The following is an 18,655-nucleotide window of genomic DNA, read 5'->3' as shown; positions in this document are numbered from 1 at the left end:
TGCGGGGGTAGCCCCACTGCAAGTGTCAATAAGTTTTTTTCGGACTTGTTCATTAAGATGATACAGGATATGTCTTTAAATGTGACTAAGATAATATTACTAAGACAATGCAGGCACATAAATAGAGAGGTTCTGTATAATATAATGTTTATGTATGTATTTGTTTTTTAAGGTATATCATGGCTGAGCTGATTCAAACGGAAAAGACATATGTGAGAGATCTGCGGGAATGTTTGGATGTAAGTTGTTTGTGTCGTCTTCAAAAACGTTTTAACTATTATGTATTTGTTACAAAATCGTCCAATGCATTTGAAAAAGCTGATGTATTTTTATGAATGACCACTAAAAGTGACCTCAGCCGTGTTAGCCCCCCCCATATCAAATTTTTTGAACAAAACATATGCAGTTGGTTAGATCTTTGTTAGATCACGTTAGATCTCTGTTTGCGTTAGATCTCACACAGAAATAGAGATATTAACAGTTTTTTGCTGGGGGGGTTAACCCGTCATCAGCCCCCCTTATCAAAAAAATGACCAAACAGCTATTTTGGAAGCTATTTGTTAGATCCGGTATGATCAACTAGTTGTTTTGTTAGATCTCACATAATTACAGATTTATTAAGTAATTAATGAGGGGGGGAATAGCCCCCCCACATGCAATTTTCTGGTAACATTCCATTCAGGCTAATAGGCCTTCGTTAGATCCGGTAAGATCAAGTGGCTTTAACGTTAGATCTCATATAATTACCAAGATATTTCACATAACACAGATATTAGGTGGCATTATATGGGGGAGCTAGCACCCCCACATGCAATTTTCTGGTAAAATTCCATTCACGCTGATAGGCATTCGTTAGATCCGGTAAGATCAAGTGGTTTCAACGTTAGATCTCATAAAATTACAGAGACATTATGAATATTTGGTATTACATAAGGGGGGGCTAGCCCCCCACATGCAATTATCCTGGTAAAATGTCATTCAGGCTAATAGGCCTTCGTTAGATCCGGTAAGAATAAGTGGTTTCAATGTTAGATCTCATATAATTACAGAGATATTATGAATATTTGGTATTATGATTATTCCTTTTTTACCACCCTGTGCATGCTCCGGGGGAGGTGGCTTATGTAATACCACCATGTGCATGCTCGGCCTAATAACCAAATCACTGTATCTATCAATTGTGTATCAGCCTGAATTAAATTTTACCAGAAAATCGCATGTGGGGGGCTAGCTCCCCCATGTAATGCCACCTAATATCTGTAATATGCGGGTCCGCCCGTATTTCCGAAGGGGCATAAGGCTCCGCCCATTCCTCCGACATCATGCCGTCCATCCACGCCCACAGGGCTGCGCTCGGCATCGCCCCCTCCGGGGGCGTCGTCCTGCTCCTCACCTGCAGTCCACTTAAGGACTAGGTAGTGAAACGATCGGCGTCTCAGTATTATTTCTATAAATTTCTATAAGAGGGTAGGCAGAGAGGGCCAGGACCGGTCGGCGATGGTAGTGGATGAAGATTGAGGGAGGGGGGAGAAAGAGGGGGAGAAGAAGCAGTAAGGGGTAAGGATTGATCACCTCAATCCACATCAGGTCTCAGCAGTCCTTTTGAGATTGAGGAATTCAGGGGACCGAATGTACTCCATCCAGGGGAGCCATGTATGGGATTTGTTATGGTGCAGGAGGAGGAAGGCAGGGTCTCGGGGCACCCGGGTGTCAGTAAATTTCTGAGTACGGGCACATACCTGGCCCCAGAACTGCCCGAGGGCCGGGCAAGTCCAGAAGATATGTAGCATACCCACGGACGGTTGCTGGCATCGCCAACAGAGGTCAGACGAGTCGGGCAGGTCTGTGGAGTGCGGTAGCATCTAGTTACAATCGTGTAACCCGACTCCTGGTATCTGTTGCTGATAGAGGAGCGGTATGAAAGGGTGAGCAACGTAGTCACGGCCTCCGGGGTGATATTGATCTGGAGGTCCTCCTCCCATCTCGAAAGGAACCACAAGGGTGGGGGTCTGGCAGTTGGGTCAGTAGTTTGTAGCAGAACGAACGAGTATGTGGAGGAAAGCTTGTTTGAGTACAGTACAGGTCTGCTCGAAAGGGGTAAGTGGCCTATTGGTATTACGTACGGGGGGGGGGGTGGTCAGTCGCATAGTGGACCAAAAGTTGAGAGGGCCGTATTTTGCATGGGTGTGAAGGTCATTGGCGGAAGGCCATGTTGAGGCCAACACGAGGTGCATGGCTTTCTGGATGCCCAGTCCTCTTAGTTCAGGGTAGGTGTGGGAGCCAATGCCCGGGGGAAACGCAGGGTTGTCAAGAATAGGGAGGAGGGGTGAAAGAGTAGAGGAGAGTAGACCCTTAGCAAAGGTTGCCCGTGCTATTTTCAGGGTGGGGTTGACGGTAGGATGCAGGCGAAGTGGAGGGGACAGTGGTGCAGAGCACCAGGGGAGTTTAGCTAGTGGGGCCTCAGCAGCCGTCTGTTCCAGGATAACCCAGAGTTTGGTTGTGGAGTTACAGCACCAGTTGACTACCCGCGTCAGATGTGCCGCAATATAATACTGGTACACATCTGGCAGGGAAATCCCGCCCATTTGTGTGGGACCCCGTAGTATGTCGTAGTTCAATCGAGCCGCTTTCCGCAACCAGACAAATTCTGTGAAGAGTGAGCGGACAGCGCGGAAGAAGGATGGGGGTATGTGTATCGGTAGGGCCTGAATGGAGTAGAGCAGGCGTGGAAGTATGGATTGTTTCAGGATATTGCAGCGCCCCATCCAGCAGAAGGTGTTTTTGGTCCACGCCTCCAAATCTGCCCGTACATGGGATAGCAGTGGAGGGAAGATGTAAAGGTGGGGTAGGAGAAGACTTTGAGAGTGGCCATGACTGGAATGGGGGGCAAGGGGGGGTAGGAGGTGTATGGGAAGATGTAAAGGTGGGGTAGGAGAAGCAGTGGGGAGAGGGAAGGGGACATAGGAGTGCCTACCGGAGGCGTAGAGGGTAGGGGTGGAGTCTACTAAATCTAAGCGGGCTGGATCACCAGCCAAGTGGATCACCGCTGCCACTAAGCGTGCTCGGAGACAGAGGTGGTCCCTATCCTATTGGGGGATAGTAGGTAGGCTAAAACAGTGTGTGAAGATATAACCAAGTAGTATAACAGAGATAACTTTGATTAGTATGCAAACAGTGAGCTGCTGCCAACCGTGCCATCCGATAATGTATTAAATGAGGAACAAAATAAAATACCAAAAAATAACCGGTGTAGACAGTAAGTGAAGCATCATAAATAGGAACCTTGGGGGTCCCAGCACCACCACAGTGGCGTGAGGGCCCCCATATCCGCGTACAAACGGGTGGATGGGTGGACAGACCAACTAGAAGCCTAGCCCCCCACACATCCCACGTGGAAGGCGGTGAGACCCCAACAGTGTAGAATCATTAAGGCCTGTAGGTATACATCACCCAGGGGCAGAATGGCTCAGAGTGCAACAGCACTCAATGTCAGTTTACTGGGGTCTGGGTAAAGATGGTGGACCATCACGTATAAAGGAGGCAAGCAAGCGTCAGAAAAGTCGGTTCCTCAGAGTCCAGTAATGGGTGAAAGGTCGTTGATGCTGAGTTTTCACATTTCTCTGGAAGTGGGGTCCCATCTGTCACCTCGGGGAGCTACATCCACAGTGGGAGGTACCGGCACCTGGGGTTGGTGTCTGGAGTTGGATACGGCCCGCCGACGGCTGCATTGGGGCATGGGGTGAGCCGCGTCCGGTAAATCCAGCTGGATCCAATCAGGAATCTCCACAGGAGCGACATCCAAGAATGAGAACAGGGCCGGTAGCTGATCCGGGTGTCACAGTATGAATGTCTCCCCGTCCTTGCGGATGCTCAGGCAGAATGGGTATCCCCAGGAGTAAAGCTCTCCAGATTTCAGCAAATAGTGGCTGGAGTGTCCGGCTCATTTGCAGCGTGCGCCTTGACAGGTCAGGAAGAAGTGTAACATCTGCTCCATTGAAGGGGATCGGGCCCTTACGCCAGGCTTGTTGAATAATGGCCTCCTTCACCGTGTAGTAATGTACACAGCAAAGAACGTCTCTTGGGCGGACGTCCCGATCATTATGTGGGCCTTCCACCCGATGCACCCGATCCAGCGGTGAGTCAGGCGGTTTGTCCAAGGTCATGTTGAGAATCTGGGTCACCGATGTTCTGAGGTCTGTAGATGTAGTCGTTAAAGGTATGTCACGCAACTTCACATTGTTGCGGTGGGTGCGGTTCTCCAGGTTGTCATGTGCCAGCGCCATGGAGGTGAGTCAGGTTTCTTGGTGCAGGCTCTATGTGTAGTGAGGTGACCTGGTCCTCGAGTCGGGAGACCGTGGTCGTGATGCCCGCTATGTCCCCTTTGAGGGGCGCCTCCATTTTGGAGACCATCTCCGACATGTCTTGCTTGGTCGGGAGTGAAAGCAGGAGGGATGACATCTCACCTGCAGAGAGTAGCAGCTCGGTACTGGACGACATCGTAATGTTGTCGTCCCCTGGGTGCAGTAGGCGGTTGCATGAGTCACGGTGGTGTCTTCCGGCGTTGTCACGCGGCCGTTCAGGCTAGGTGGCGGGGGAGATTCCGGCAAGTCCCGAGGCATAGGCGTTGCTGCAGGCCGTGATGGCTCGAATGGCGCCATGCGGTTTGCCGTGGCGGAGCGCTTGGAGACGGATAGGGATGAGAAGAAGTGATGGAGGTCTCTGGGGTTCCTCCCGGTGCCACTTCCAGAGGATTTGCCCTTTTTTGACATCGGATAAGGTAAGTGGAGTCACGATCAACTGCACCATGCTCAGAAGGCAGCGGAGCTCAAAGATTTAGCGTCCTCACACCGCCATAGGCAGGCCAAGCCCCGTCCGCGTCTCAGTACTGAGTTGGATACAGACACTGACCGTTCCTGTGTGGCTGTTCCCTCTTGTAGAGCTGATTCTCAACCCAAGGACTCAAACTCTGGCTTCAGCCCTGTTGGACAATCTTGCAGTGGACCATTCATACGCAGCCCAGCTCACCCTCAACCCTGCTGCTACTGTGGACATTCACACCATGAACCAAGGCTACCATCCCACTTAAAGGAACGGTGGTATTCCCTGGACTCTCCCTCTCTAGCTCAGTGGATCCCCACACTACAAAAACGCAAGTATCATGCACTGTGGCCAGTGATGAGAGAGTGACTTCATGCTCGCTGCAGATTCTGGGTTGATGACACAGAGTTAGAGGCTATGTTGTGAATACTACTGTCAGTAAAATTTGAATACAGTAATTTAAACTGAAATTTCTTTTGTGATTATATGAACTTTAAGTTGGACGCTATCCGCAGTTGAGTTCCATACAGGTGTTTGCCACCCGTTACTACAGATCTTACATGTCTTACAATATCTGTGTTTTTATGTGAAATATCTCTGTAATTATATGAGATCTAACATTGAAACCACTTGATCTAACGAAGGCCTATTAGCCTGAATTAAATTTTACCAGAAAATTGCATGCGGGGGGGATAGCCCCCCCCTTATGTAATCCCAAATATTCATAATATCTCTGTAATTATATGAGATCTAACGTTAAAACCACTTGATCTTACCGGATCTGACGAAGGCCTATCAGCCTGAATTAAATTTTACCAGAAAATTGCATGCGGGGGGGATAGCCCCCCCCTTATGTAATCCCAAATATTCATAATATCTCTGTAATTATATGAGATCTAATGTTGAAACCACTTGATCTTACCGGATCTAACGAAGGCCTATCAGCCTGAATGAAATTTTACCAGAAAATTGCATGTGGGGGGACTAGCCCCCCCCCCCTTATGTAATACCAAATATTCATAATATCTCTGTAATTATATGAGATCTAATGTTGAAACCACTTGATCTTACCGGATCTAACGAAGGCCTATCAGCCTGAATGAAATTTTACCAGAAAATTGCATGTGGGGGGACTAGCCCCCCCCCCCTTATGTAATACCAAATATTCATAATATCTCTGTAATTATATGAGATCTAATGTTGAAACCACTTGATCTTACCGGATCTAACGAAGGCCTATCAGCCTGAATGAAATTTTACCAGAAAATTGCATGTGGGGGGACTAGCCCCCCCCCCCTTATGTAATACCAAATATTCATAATATCTCTGTAATTATATGAGATCTAATGTTGAAACCACTTGATCTTACCGGATCTAACGAAGGCCTATCAGCCTGAATGAAATTTTACCAGAAAATTGCATGTGGGGGGACTAGCCCCCCCCCCCTTATGTAATACCAAATATTCATAATATCTCTGTAATTATATGAGATCTAATGTTGAAACCACTTGATCTTACCGGATCTAACGAAGGCCTATCAGCCTGAATGAAATTTTACCAGAAAATTGCATGTGGGGGGACTAGCCCCCCCCCCCTTATGTAATACCAAATATTCATAATATCTCTGTAATTATATGAGATCTAATGTTGAAACCACTTGATCTTACCGGATCTAACGAAGGCCTATCAGCCTGAATGAAATTTTACCAGAAAATTGCATGTGGGGGGACTAGCCCCCCCCCCCTTATGTAATACCAAATATTCATAATATCTCTGTAATTATATGAGATCTAATGTTGAAACCACTTGATCTTACCGGATCTAACGAAGGCCTATCAGCCTGAATGAAATTTTACCAGAAAATTGCATGTGGGGGGACTAGCCCCCCCCCCCTTATGTAATACCAAATATTCATAATATCTCTGTAATTATATGAGATCTAATGTTGAAACCACTTGATCTTACCGGATCTAACGAAGGCCTATCAGCCTGAATGAAATTTTACCAGAAAATTGCATGTGGGGGGACTAGCCCCCCCCCCCTTATGTAATACCAAATATTCATAATATCTCTGTAATTATATGAGATCTAATGTTGAAACCACTTGATCTTACCGGATCTAACGAAGGCCTATCAGCCTGAATGAAATTTTACCAGAAAATTGCATGTGGGGGGACTAGCCCCCCCCCCCTTATGTAATACCAAATATTCATAATATCTCTGTAATTATATGAGATCTAATGTTGAAACCACTTGATCTTACCGGATCTAACGAAGGCCTATCAGCCTGAATGAAATTTTACCAGAAAATTGCATGTGGGGGGACTAGCCCCCCCCCCCTTATGTAATACCAAATATTCATAATATCTCTGTAATTATATGAGATCTAATGTTGAAACCACTTGATCTTACCGGATCTAACGAAGGCCTATCAGCCTGAATGAAATTTTACCAGAAAATTGCATGTGGGGGGACTAGCCCCCCCCCCCTTATGTAATACCAAATATTCATAATATCTCTGTAATTATATGAGATCTAATGTTGAAACCACTTGATCTTACCGGATCTAACGAAGGCCTATCAGCCTGAATGAAATTTTACCAGAAAATTGCATGTGGGGGGACTAGCCCCCCCCCCCTTATGTAATACCAAATATTCATAATATCTCTGTAATTATATGAGATCTAATGTTGAAACCACTTGATCTTACCGGATCTAACGAAGGCCTATCAGCCTGAATGAAATTTTACCAGAAAATTGCATGTGGGGGGACTAGCCCCCCCCCCCTTATGTAATACCAAATATTCATAATATCTCTGTAATTATATGAGATCTAACGTTAAAACCACTTGATCTTACCGGATCTGACGAAGGCCTATCAGCCTGAATTAAATTTTACCAGAAAATTGCATGTGGGGGGGATAGCCCCCCCCCCATGTAATCCCAAATATTCATAATATCTCTGTAATTATATGAGATCTAATGTTGAAACCACTTGATCTTACCGGATCTAACGAAGGCCTATCAGCCTGAATGAAATTTTACCAGAAAATTGCATGTGGGGGGGATAGCCCCCCCCCCATGTAATCCCAAATATTCATAATATCTCTGTAATTATGTGAGATATAACGTTGAAACCAATTGATCTCTCCGGATCTAACGAAGGCCTATCAGCCTGAATGCAATTTTACCAGAAAATTGCATGTGGGGGGGCTAGCCCCCCCTTATGTAATACCAAATAATCATAATATCTCAGTAATTATATGAGATCTAACGTTGAAACTACTTGATCTAACGAAGGCCTATTAGCCTGAATTAAATTTTACCAGAAAATTGCATGTGGGGGGGCTAGCCCCCCCTTATGTAATACCAGATATTCGTAATATCTTTGTAATTATATGAGATCTAACGTTGAAACCACTGGATCTAACGAAAGCCTATTAGCCTGAATTAAATTTTGCCAGAAAATTGCATGTGGGGGGGCTAGGGGGGCTAGCCCCCCCCCCCTTATGTAATACCAAATATTTATAATTTCTCTGTAATTATATGAGATCTAACGTTGAAACCACTGGATCTAACGAAAGCCTATTAGCCTGAATTAAATTTTACCAGAAAATTGCATGTGGGGGGGCTAGGGGGGCTAGCCCCCCCCCCTTATGTAATACCAAATATTTATAATTTCTCTGTAATTATATGAGATCTAACGTTGAAACCACTGGATCTAACGAAAGCCTATTAGCCTGAATTAAATTTTACCAGAAAATTGCATGTGGGGGGGCTAGGGGGGCTAGCCCCCCCCCCTTATGTAATACCAAATATTTATAATTTCTCTGTAATTATATGAGATCTAACGTTAAAACCACTTGATCTTACCGGATCTAACGAAAGCCTATTAGACTGAATGAAATTTTAACAGAAAATTGCATGTGGGGGGGCTAGCCCCCCCTCATTAATGACTTAATAAATCTGTAATTATGTGAGATCTAACAAAACAACTAGTTGATCTTTACACCTCAGACAGTTATTGAATTAAAAGTGTAATTAACAAATTATCAGTGGGAAAGTATACAAACTTCTAAAATAATGATATTTTGATGAACGTAACTAAGCATCTGAAATACAGTACTTCTATCAGTCTGACATGTTTTCCTGCACCAGTAGTTTAATTACAAGGCAGAAGCACACAGAAAGGATGATGTTGTCAGGCAGCAGACTATTGCATAAAAGGCGGCCAAGCAGTGCCACTTATGTAAGTATATGTGTATGTCACTGGAAGAAAAAAATAATGTTGCAAGTACAGAAAAAAAGAACACTTGTTGATCCTGCCTGAAATCCTGACTTCCTTTTTTGAACTGACAACTCTGCCTTTTGCTGCACTGAAATCCTAAATAGTGTTATCAGCCCTGCCAGTTCTTTCCTGCTTGAGGTGCAACATATCAGTTCAATACTCTTGGAGCAGTCCCAGTTTGTCAAGTCCTTCTGGCTCACAATCAACTAATAATTCTGGGTGTGGCATATTGTATTTCCTTCTCAAAGACCTGGAACATTGCCCCCTGATTAAGTCTCTACATTCCTCTGAGCCTTCCTAAGCTCTCATTGGGTGTGACCCCCAGAAAGATTTCAACATGGGAGGCTTTAACTGCGTATGCACAATTTCATTGGTCAAATTTGAATTTTAAATGTGGACTCTGATCCCTGAGGATAACACTTTCCCCTGCAGAATCTTTGTTTAACCTGCCTGCAGCCCTAGAAATATCTGAGCCTATAGCTGTGGAAGCTAAATCTGAGGAAGAGTCTCAAAAATTTTTTCACTAGTTGATATTGTTCCTGAAGAGTCACAGGCATTGCCATAACTTTCAAGTTTAGAGAGACCATATTGACTCTTACTGATTGGTGTGTGACAACTTAAAGATGCAAGAGCAGCCCATGACTAGTGCTGCTACCAGTCTAGGTTCCCTGAGAGGACCTGATGCTATTAAAACCATTCACATGCACTTTCCTGAAAACAATCCAGGTGGACCATGTGTGTACATGTCTCCCTCACCACGTTCTCCGGCCAGGAGGCCCACTAGATCAGCAATGCGGTCCATCTCCACAGCCCACTCCGCAAGTGTGGGAATTACTGGTGTACGCCAGTGACGCGGGACAACAGTAGAAGGCCCCTCTTCACCTTTTTGAGCGAACCAGGGATCATGGACAATAATAGCATTTTAGGGTAATTCATGACCTCTGTTCCTGTCACTATGAGGTAGATCCCCAGTACCCCCCGCCAGAATCCTTGAAGCCGGGGACAGCTCCACCAGATGTGAGTCATGTTTCCTGGGGAGGTCCACACCTCCAACAAGAGTCAGACAACGCGGGTTAATATCGGTGGAGGACCGTAGGACATCTGTACCATCTAGTGAGTATTTTAAGGTTCTTCTCGTGAACTTTGCTTGCGATGGACAGACAATGTGTGTGGGCAAACGACTTCTCCCATTCGTCAGTCGTAAAGGTGAGTTCCAATTCACGCTCCCAGGCTGATGTGTAGGTAGGAAGAGTAAGGGAGGCCAGGAGGGAGAGTAAGGAGTAGAGAAGGGAAGCTATGTGGGAAGGGGGCGCTGAGGCCAAGAGGAGGGAATCAAACTCCGTCGGCTCTCCACCGAGACTGACCGGTCCATGGAGAGAGGAGACGAAGGAACAAAATTGTCCCTCCGACAGCCAGTCCCCAAGGCCCGGATCGGGGTGGGTCACCCCTGTCAGAGGCTGTGCCTGCAGTGCAGAAAGCACCCTGCGATGCCTTTGTCCATCTACCAAAGGAGGTTCCAGTCAGGGCAGGGGGAAAAGTCGGGTTCCCGAATAGAGGGGTCATTGGGCCAATATAGGATGACAAAGCGTGTTTAGAGACACAGCGGTCCCATAGTTTCAAGACATGGGCTGTCAGTAGGGGTAAGGAGGAATGCAGGGATCTGGATCCAGGGGGTATCCAAGGTAGTGCCTTTAAATCCCCGGTTGTGAGGGTCTCCTCTAGGCTGACCCCACTGTTTCTCTCCACCCCTGTGGAACCAGTCAACTATGCGAATCAGGACGGCTGAAGCGTGGTAAAGAGAGATGCCTGGCACGCTCGCCCCCCCCCCCCCCCCCGCGTTTCGGAAGGGCCAGTGACCGATAGCTAAGTCGCGGACGTGAGATGCCCCAAATAAACTTTGTGAAGGCCTGTTGGACCTGTTTCAATGTCCATTTTGAGGACATTGATCGGCCCCAGCCAAGAAAGATGTTTGCAGTTATAGGCTGCTAGGTCTAGATTGAGCTTGTCAAGCAGAAGGCGACAATTAGCAGATAATAAGTCAGCTAGATTAGTCGGGAGGGAAACACCTAAGTATTTCAACGAGGCTGAGCAAATGCGGAAGGGGTAGTTGCCAGTTAGGAGACGCAGATCAGTTGTCCCCAGGGACACATTTAAGATTTCCGATTTGGTAAGGTTGACCCGAAAATTACTCAGAGAACTGAAATGTTGGAATCGTAGGCATGGAGATATGGGGGTGGGTCACATAGAGTAGTAGATCGTCCGCGAACAATGCCAATTTATAATTGTGGTGCCTGAGGGCCACGGCCAGGTGTTCCGTGGTGAGGATATAAAGGAGAGGAGACAATGGGCAGCCCTGTCTGATACCATTGGAGATCTTAAAGCTAGGGGAGAGCGAGCCGTTGATTCGGGTACTAGCCGACGGACAGGAGTACATGGCCATTATATTCTGCAGCATGGTGGGACGTATCCCGAGTTGTAATAAGGAGTGTCGGAGGAAACCCCAGTCCAGGCGGTCAAATGCCTTATCTGCATCCACCGACAGAAGGCAACGTGGAATGCCAGACGTTTTAGCAAAATGCATCAGCAGCAGTGTTCGAATGGTGTTGTCCCAAGCCTCCCGACCCTGAACAAACCCCACCTGATCTGCGTGGATCACCCCTGGGTTTCAACCGGTTGGCTATTAATTTGGCGATCAATTTTACGTCTACTTCGAGGAGTGAGATTGGTCGGTAGTTTGTGCACAGAGTATGGTCCTTACCGGGCTTATGGATCAAGGAGATATGTGCATCCAGTGATTGAGTAGGGAAGGAGGTGCCATGCGTGATAGAGTTGAACACCCGTAGGAGGAAAGGAGTCAGCTTATCCCGGTGTGAATTGTAAAATTTTACCGTAACATCATTTGCCCCCGGGCTCTTACCCGTAGGGGTTGATTTGAGTGCCGAGGCCAGTTTCTCAGTGGAGAAGGGGGATTCCAATGCCTCTGCATCCCAGTGGTCCAGGGTCGGAAGGGCCGTACGCCGGACATACACCACAATCTCCTCAGTTTGGTCCGGAGAAGGAGCGGCCGACTCCGGTAAGTTATAAAGGGAGCTATAGAAGTCCGCGAAGGTACGTTGAATTTCCGAGGGTGAGTTGACCGGGGTGCCGGACGCAGTTTGGATGTGAGGGATATAGGTAGAGGTGGGTCTGGGGTGTAGGGACCGGGCTAGGGACTTCCCACATTTGTCCCGGGATTCATAAGCCCTCAAGGCCGGTTTGTCCAGATAGCTGCGTGTCGATAGGTCCAAAAGCCCCAACAGGTGCAGTCTGGCCTGAGATACTTGCGTCACAAGTTCTGGGGAGGGCGAGCGCTTGTGGTGAATCTCTAGGGTCGTCAGGGCTTGGATGGCATCTCAGGTGCGCCAAGACCATTCCCTTTTCAGTCTAGTACCCTGCTGGATGAAAAGCCCACACAGTACCACCTTCAGTGCTTCTCACTGAAGAGGTAGAGGGGTAGCATCCAGTGCATGGATCTCAAGAAAATGTGTGATCCCGTCTATGATAGCCGACGAACATTGCGGGTTGGCAAGCAGGGAGTTATTCAATCGCCAGGCCCATTCCCTAGTCTGTGCCTGAGGAACCCGCACTGTGAGTATTACCGCTGCATTATCGGACCATATGTCACAGTCAGGGGTCCTGTCAAGATAAGCCCCTGAAATAGACGACTGGGGGGGACACAACGAAAAAATCTGAAAAGGGCGGATAAAACCCGCTACGTAACGTGGAAAGGACTAGCAAAGCTAGAACACACTATCTCCTATAGGAGATGGGCCACCTATGTGGAGTAGGTGGCTGAGCAAGGAGGAACGGAGATGCCAATCAGGGCTCACATGTGGAGTAAATTTAATCAACAACATTTATCCCCATAACCTGAGAGAGTAATTGAAAACGGCAGTGCAGTAACATATAGGTATAGAAATATATAACCTGAAAAACATCTATATGGACCCACCCGGGTCCTACGTCTGAAAGCCAAGAGGGCCCAGCGGGGGCAGCCCTCCTCAATTCCCACGGCTCCCCAAGAATGGGAGTACACAGGGGGGATGGGGGAGGACGCACCACGGTGGAGCTCGCCCAGAGAGGAGAACAGTGTCTCTGGAGCACACGACCGGCGCCTTCCCCACCAGGGGTACACCCACCTGAGATAACACGTATAAACATAGAAACAGCATTAAACAATGTATCACATAACATGGGAGCACCAAAAACCTAATTACAAGTAGGGAGTGGAGACGGCCTGGGCTCACAACCTGTAGAGGGTCAGCTATGGGCCAGTGTCCGATGTTACACTTCCAGATCGAAGCCAGGACTCCAGCTCGTTTCTGGGGGGCAAAAGAGGGGGGTTGTTTTTCTTTTAAGTTGTGCGGCTGTACTCGGCCCACACAGCCGCATCATCCATCCATAGGAAGAAGGAACTACGAGTCCTGTCTGCCATCGGAGGACTTGTAGTTTCAGAGGAATACAAGTGTGGTAATATAATCGCACTTGTAGTCCATTAACTCTGCCCCATCCATATTGCTACATGTCTGTACCTTGGTACGGGCATTGACGGGAGTAGGGATGCACCGACATCAGGACAGAAGCAGGTCACCAGGGTCCAGTCACAGCTGCAACCACTGCACTCCTTGTAGTTCTACCACTGGCTCCAAGCTGTAGAGGGACTACAAATCTCAGCAATACATGATACAGCAATGCAGAATACCACTAGCTATAGAGAACTACAAATCCCAGCAATACATTATACAGCAATGCAGAATACCACCAGCAATAGAGGACTACAGGTCCCAGCAATACATTATACAGCAATGCAGAATAATATGAAGTTGCATACTCTGTTGCTCCAAGGGTGTGGCCTGATATCCCGAAGGTCTCAGGTGGGCAGTGCAGGGTCTCTTCTGGGGTCCGAAGGGTCTTATGGGCGACAAAAGTGATGTAAGCAGCACTGTGTGGTTCCCCAGGAAGGAGATGTGTGACTGATGCTGTAAACATGCGCCACAGTTCACAGGATGTCTGCTGAGGTCCCCAACAAGCACAGGACCTCAGACAGCCATTTTAGTTTGACATTTTAAAGTACCGGTGTTCTATCAAAGTTTGGGACTATGTTGGAATGTGTGACCGGTCACACATTTTAACGTAATCCTGCCCAGTTTTACAGCAGTGGAATATGTAATTGTCCATTATGTCAAGCATTCCAACACTTTGTCTGCTGTTTCAAGGCAGATCGGCTCACTGTGCAGGAGAATTGATCTGCATTATCTAATCTGCCTGGAACACCTGATTGGTCCTCAAATGTCAATTATATCCGACTTTGTGAGTGCGATCTCACATTCCACTGCATTCACAAAGTCAGATAGTAGTGACATTTGAGGACCGATCAGATGTTCCAGGCAGATGGGGTAATGTAGATCGGTTCTCCTGCACATGCGATCTGTGATGCTGATGTGTCCTTGAACAGCTGACAAAGCATTGGAATGCTTGACCTAATGAACTGTCACACATTCCAGCGTTGTAAAACTAGGTGGGGTTACGTAAGCATGTGTGACCACATGACCGGTCACACATTCAAACATAGTCACAAACCTTGATAGGACACTGGTATTGGTGTTTAGTATTGGGGCATTTTCACAAGTATGAGAACTCATGAAAATGTCCAGTATCGACACAGATACCGGTATCGGTATTGGTGCATCCCTACTTTTAAGCATTCAAGCCTGGGACAATGCAAATGAGAAAAAGCATGAGGAGTTTTCATTTTGTAAACTGTAGGATGGTATTAAAGAAAATTAGCCAAAAAGAGGAACTATATATTCCATGAAAAAAAGCCCCATAGTAAGCCCTGTCCTGCATGTCTGTTGAATAAATGATCATTATGGTTACTGAGGTTGAAGAGCACTGTATAATTGTATTAGTTGTTGTTACAGCTGGGAAACAAACAGTTAAACCCCTGTGCTGTCCATGAGGGCCAGTATCTGCTGAACTGGTGGTCTATAAATCTGATGGGTATTTAGCTGCACAGTGCACACTTTAGACAGTACGACAATCTCTAGTTTATGGCATTGCACCCAGAATCACTCTCTCTCTCTTCCCCCTCCTCTCCCCCCCTTCCCCTCAGAGCTCTGAGGGGAAGGGGGGGAGCACCACAAAAAAGTGTTCTGACAGTTCACAGACGATGTATTCACATGTCCTGCACCTCCACCTGGGACAAGGAACAAGTGTTAAAGGAGAAGTATGGGGTCAGTATTTTTCCCCATAGTTCTCCTTAGGGTAACGGGAGGACACAAACTAGCGCAAATCAATGCCTGCGATCCGGTCCAGTCAGAAAAAAATGCCGCAAGCATTTTTTTCTGACCGCAGGCATTGATTTGCTATGCGTTTCTGTGTGGCTGATCGCATTGCGGCCAGAGGGCGTGGCTGCGGTGCCATTTACTTCAACACACCGCCACACCCCCTCCCACCCCACAACAAATTGAACTGGCCGCAATGCGATCCAGCGCGCTCCGGCCACAATAGCGCCTGAACGCACTGAGGCTGGTGTGAACGAGGCCTTCTAAGTCTCAACTACGCAGCCCCTTAACTATATACTCAAATCCCACTCAACCTGTTGGTTGCCAATAGAACCTACCTGCTTCTGGCTCTTCAGGTGTGGTCCCAACGTGCTTGATGCTGCAGACTGGGAGGAGCGGGTCAGATGTGCCCAATGCTGCGGGCGGGGAGAGGCCAGTCAAATGTGCTGCACACTGAAGAGAGTGAGGAGCAGCCAATGTCACTACGTGTGGGAGGCAATTATTATTGGACGCTGATGAAGACGGAGGGGCGGGCCAAGTGTGCGGACCAAGTGTCTCGGTGTCTGTGCGGGTGGCGGCCACCACCTACCCGCGGCCACGTAGCGTGTGTTAGGAAAGATTATTGGCCGCTTCAGGCAGGAGGGGAGAGTCGAATGTGTCGGATGCTTTAGCGTCCAAGACATTCGGGTACACGGAGCGTGCGACAGGGAGTCGACCCGCGATCTACCAGCGATAGCTTTGCGATCGACTGGTAGATCGCAATCGACCTTATGGGCACCCCTGCTCTAGTCCAAAGAGTAGAGGGAGAACTTACTGTGAGGAGCTCCACACACTGCACATGACAGGCTCACATATATGGCCACAGTGCGGGCTCAGCAACTCCAAAGTCAGCAGCAAGGGGGCGGGGGCAGGGCGAACAATACATCTACATCTAGATCCCTACATCTGTTTGTTTGCAGCAACGGTGATACCATTTTTCCGTGCACCCCCCACCCAGCGCCCTCCCTTTTATTCCTGGGAAACACAACAACCTAAATGTAGGAACACAGCATCTCGTACAGCTGACCTACTCCATTTAAGGTACTTTGTTTTGAGGGACAGTCGGCAGAACATGGACTTTCTAGAGCACACTCCCTCTTATTTTCTGTGGAAGCACCCCAGGAGCTATCTTTCATTACACAATGGGAAACATTACCCCCTGAGCAATGGGAATGCATCATTTTCTTTGCTCATAAGGCCTCAGTTTATAACACTAGCTAATAATCTGGGTACATGATCTTCACTAGGTGGTACTACGCCCCCAGTCACACTCTCACCCCTCTGTTGGAGATGCGGCCAATACCCTGGCACATTGTGACCTATTTTTTGGTCATGTCCGAGATTGCAGAATTTTTGGGACTCCGTTGTGAGTATTATTTCCAAACTTACTGGATTACAATTAAGAGATGACTAGATTATATGACTGCTTTACTTTTGGATCAGTCACCACTTTCCAACTGCAAATATAAAAGATCTCTACTGCTTCACCTGGTTAACGCTGCTCCGACCTGCATTCCCCTGTACTGGAAAAGTACTGACCCGCCTTCACTTAGACTGTGGCTCCAGAGAGTTTACCACATTCGATTCATGGAAGAATTAACTGCTGCCCTTCACCATTCAGAAGAGAAATTTAAGAAAACGTGGTTCTACTGGGTGGACTTTCTGTATTCCACAAAGTACAGTGAACTCTTGCACACTGGATAAGCGTTCACCTGAGTTTTTGTTCTGTTTATCCTGATGTTGCCATGTTTTCAAATTATGTGGTTATCTCACCCAGCCCTCCACCTCTACAACCACTTCTTTCTTTCAGTACTTCATGTTATACTACCTCATCTCTCCTCTTCTCATCTCTCGTACATGAAACAACTATATATGGTACCATTTAGGGATGCACCGATATATTGGCTGCTGAAACATATCGGCCTAAAATGGCACTTTTGGCTAAATGTCGAAAGTGCCATTTTCTGCCAGTACATTGGCACATCCCTGCTTTCTGTCCTCCCCGCTGGGTCTTGCTCTGTGTCCCAGCGGGGAGGACAAAAACTGCCACAGCCGGCCGAGCGCTGCGTGAGGAGAGCTCTGTGAGCGGCTGGCATCTCTCCTCCCACACCGCTCAGCCTCCTGTCACAGTCCGGCAGAGCAGTGTGTCTCCTCCCTGCAACGCTCGCTCAGCCTCCTGTGACAGCTGTCAGGATGGAGAGCGAGTGATCGCTGAGTGTTTGTACATAACATGAGGACATAGTATGGTTACTATAGCCTCAATTATGAATGAATGTGAAGTGATCTACATCACCTCATGTTCATTCATAATTGTGGTTATAGTAAACATACTATGTCATCATGTTATGAATGAACAGGAACACTCAGTATAGAGGATTCCTGTTCATTTATAACAGGGGCTGCAGAAAAAGAGATTGATGACTCTGTGTCCTCACTCTTTTTCTATTTTAAAAAACAAAAATAACATATTAAAAAAAAAACATTTTCGGTTTCGGCCTGACAATTTTTTTAAAATTTGGTTTTGAAATTTCCATTTCTGTGCACCTCTAGTACCATTCCGATGAAGCATCACAAAACAAGCCTCACTCAAAATAGTATTAGCCGGATAGCCATATCTGCCTCAGGAGTTGTGATCTCCTGTCCTATTTATATACCATTAACTTGTTGGTGGTACATGTTGGTGTGACTTTATATGTCCATTTCTATGCTACTATGCCTTTTTTGTATTTAGTTTTTTGTACCTTTTATACCTTTGGAAACTTTAAATAAAGAATAAAAACAAAAAAAGTTACTATTTCACAATACATTTAATATTTTTCATTTCAATGTTTTCAAAACAATAAATGTATGTTTCAGACACTTGAGGAAGCTGTGTGGCTAAGCAATGAAAGTCTTCAAAATTAGAGAAAAGTTCAATGTGACTAGCTGCCTATGTCTTTATTCCACACTAACAAGAACATTGAACTTTCTTCTTTTTGTTTGTCGCCTTTCATCCAAAAGAAATTACTTTCTATTCCCTAGATGCAGTTAGAGCTTTCAGGGTGTCCCTGAATGCCACTACTTCCTTTCTGAAGTTGGGTTCCATGTTTGTCATTCAAGCTTCCAATGGGGCTATCTGCAGATGGATTTACCAAACCATTTCTCAATCTTATATTATGTATCTCCTTTACTGTTCACTCTACCAGTG

At 46.8% G+C, this 18,655-nt stretch overlaps 1 protein-coding gene across 1 annotated transcript in view; it reads left to right on the top strand.

Annotated features, from left to right (window-relative positions):
• The window catches only part of LOC108794847 (triple functional domain protein-like), a 660,684-nt gene that overhangs the window by 391,436 nt on the left and 250,593 nt on the right, over positions 1–18,655 (top strand). The window contains exon 17 of the mRNA XM_018565963.1: positions 173–239. Coding sequence (XP_018421465.1) covers positions 173–239 — 67 coding nt within the window. The remainder of the gene's footprint in view (positions 1–172; positions 240–18,655) is intronic.

This window comes from Nanorana parkeri, unplaced genomic scaffold (genome assembly GCF_000935625.1).
Source record: "Nanorana parkeri isolate BGI_ZX_2015 unplaced genomic scaffold, ASM93562v1 scaffold904, whole genome shotgun sequence".
NCBI classification, from domain to species: Eukaryota; Metazoa; Chordata; class Amphibia; order Anura; family Dicroglossidae; genus Nanorana; species Nanorana parkeri.
This window is presented reverse-complemented; position numbering and strand designations above follow the sequence as displayed.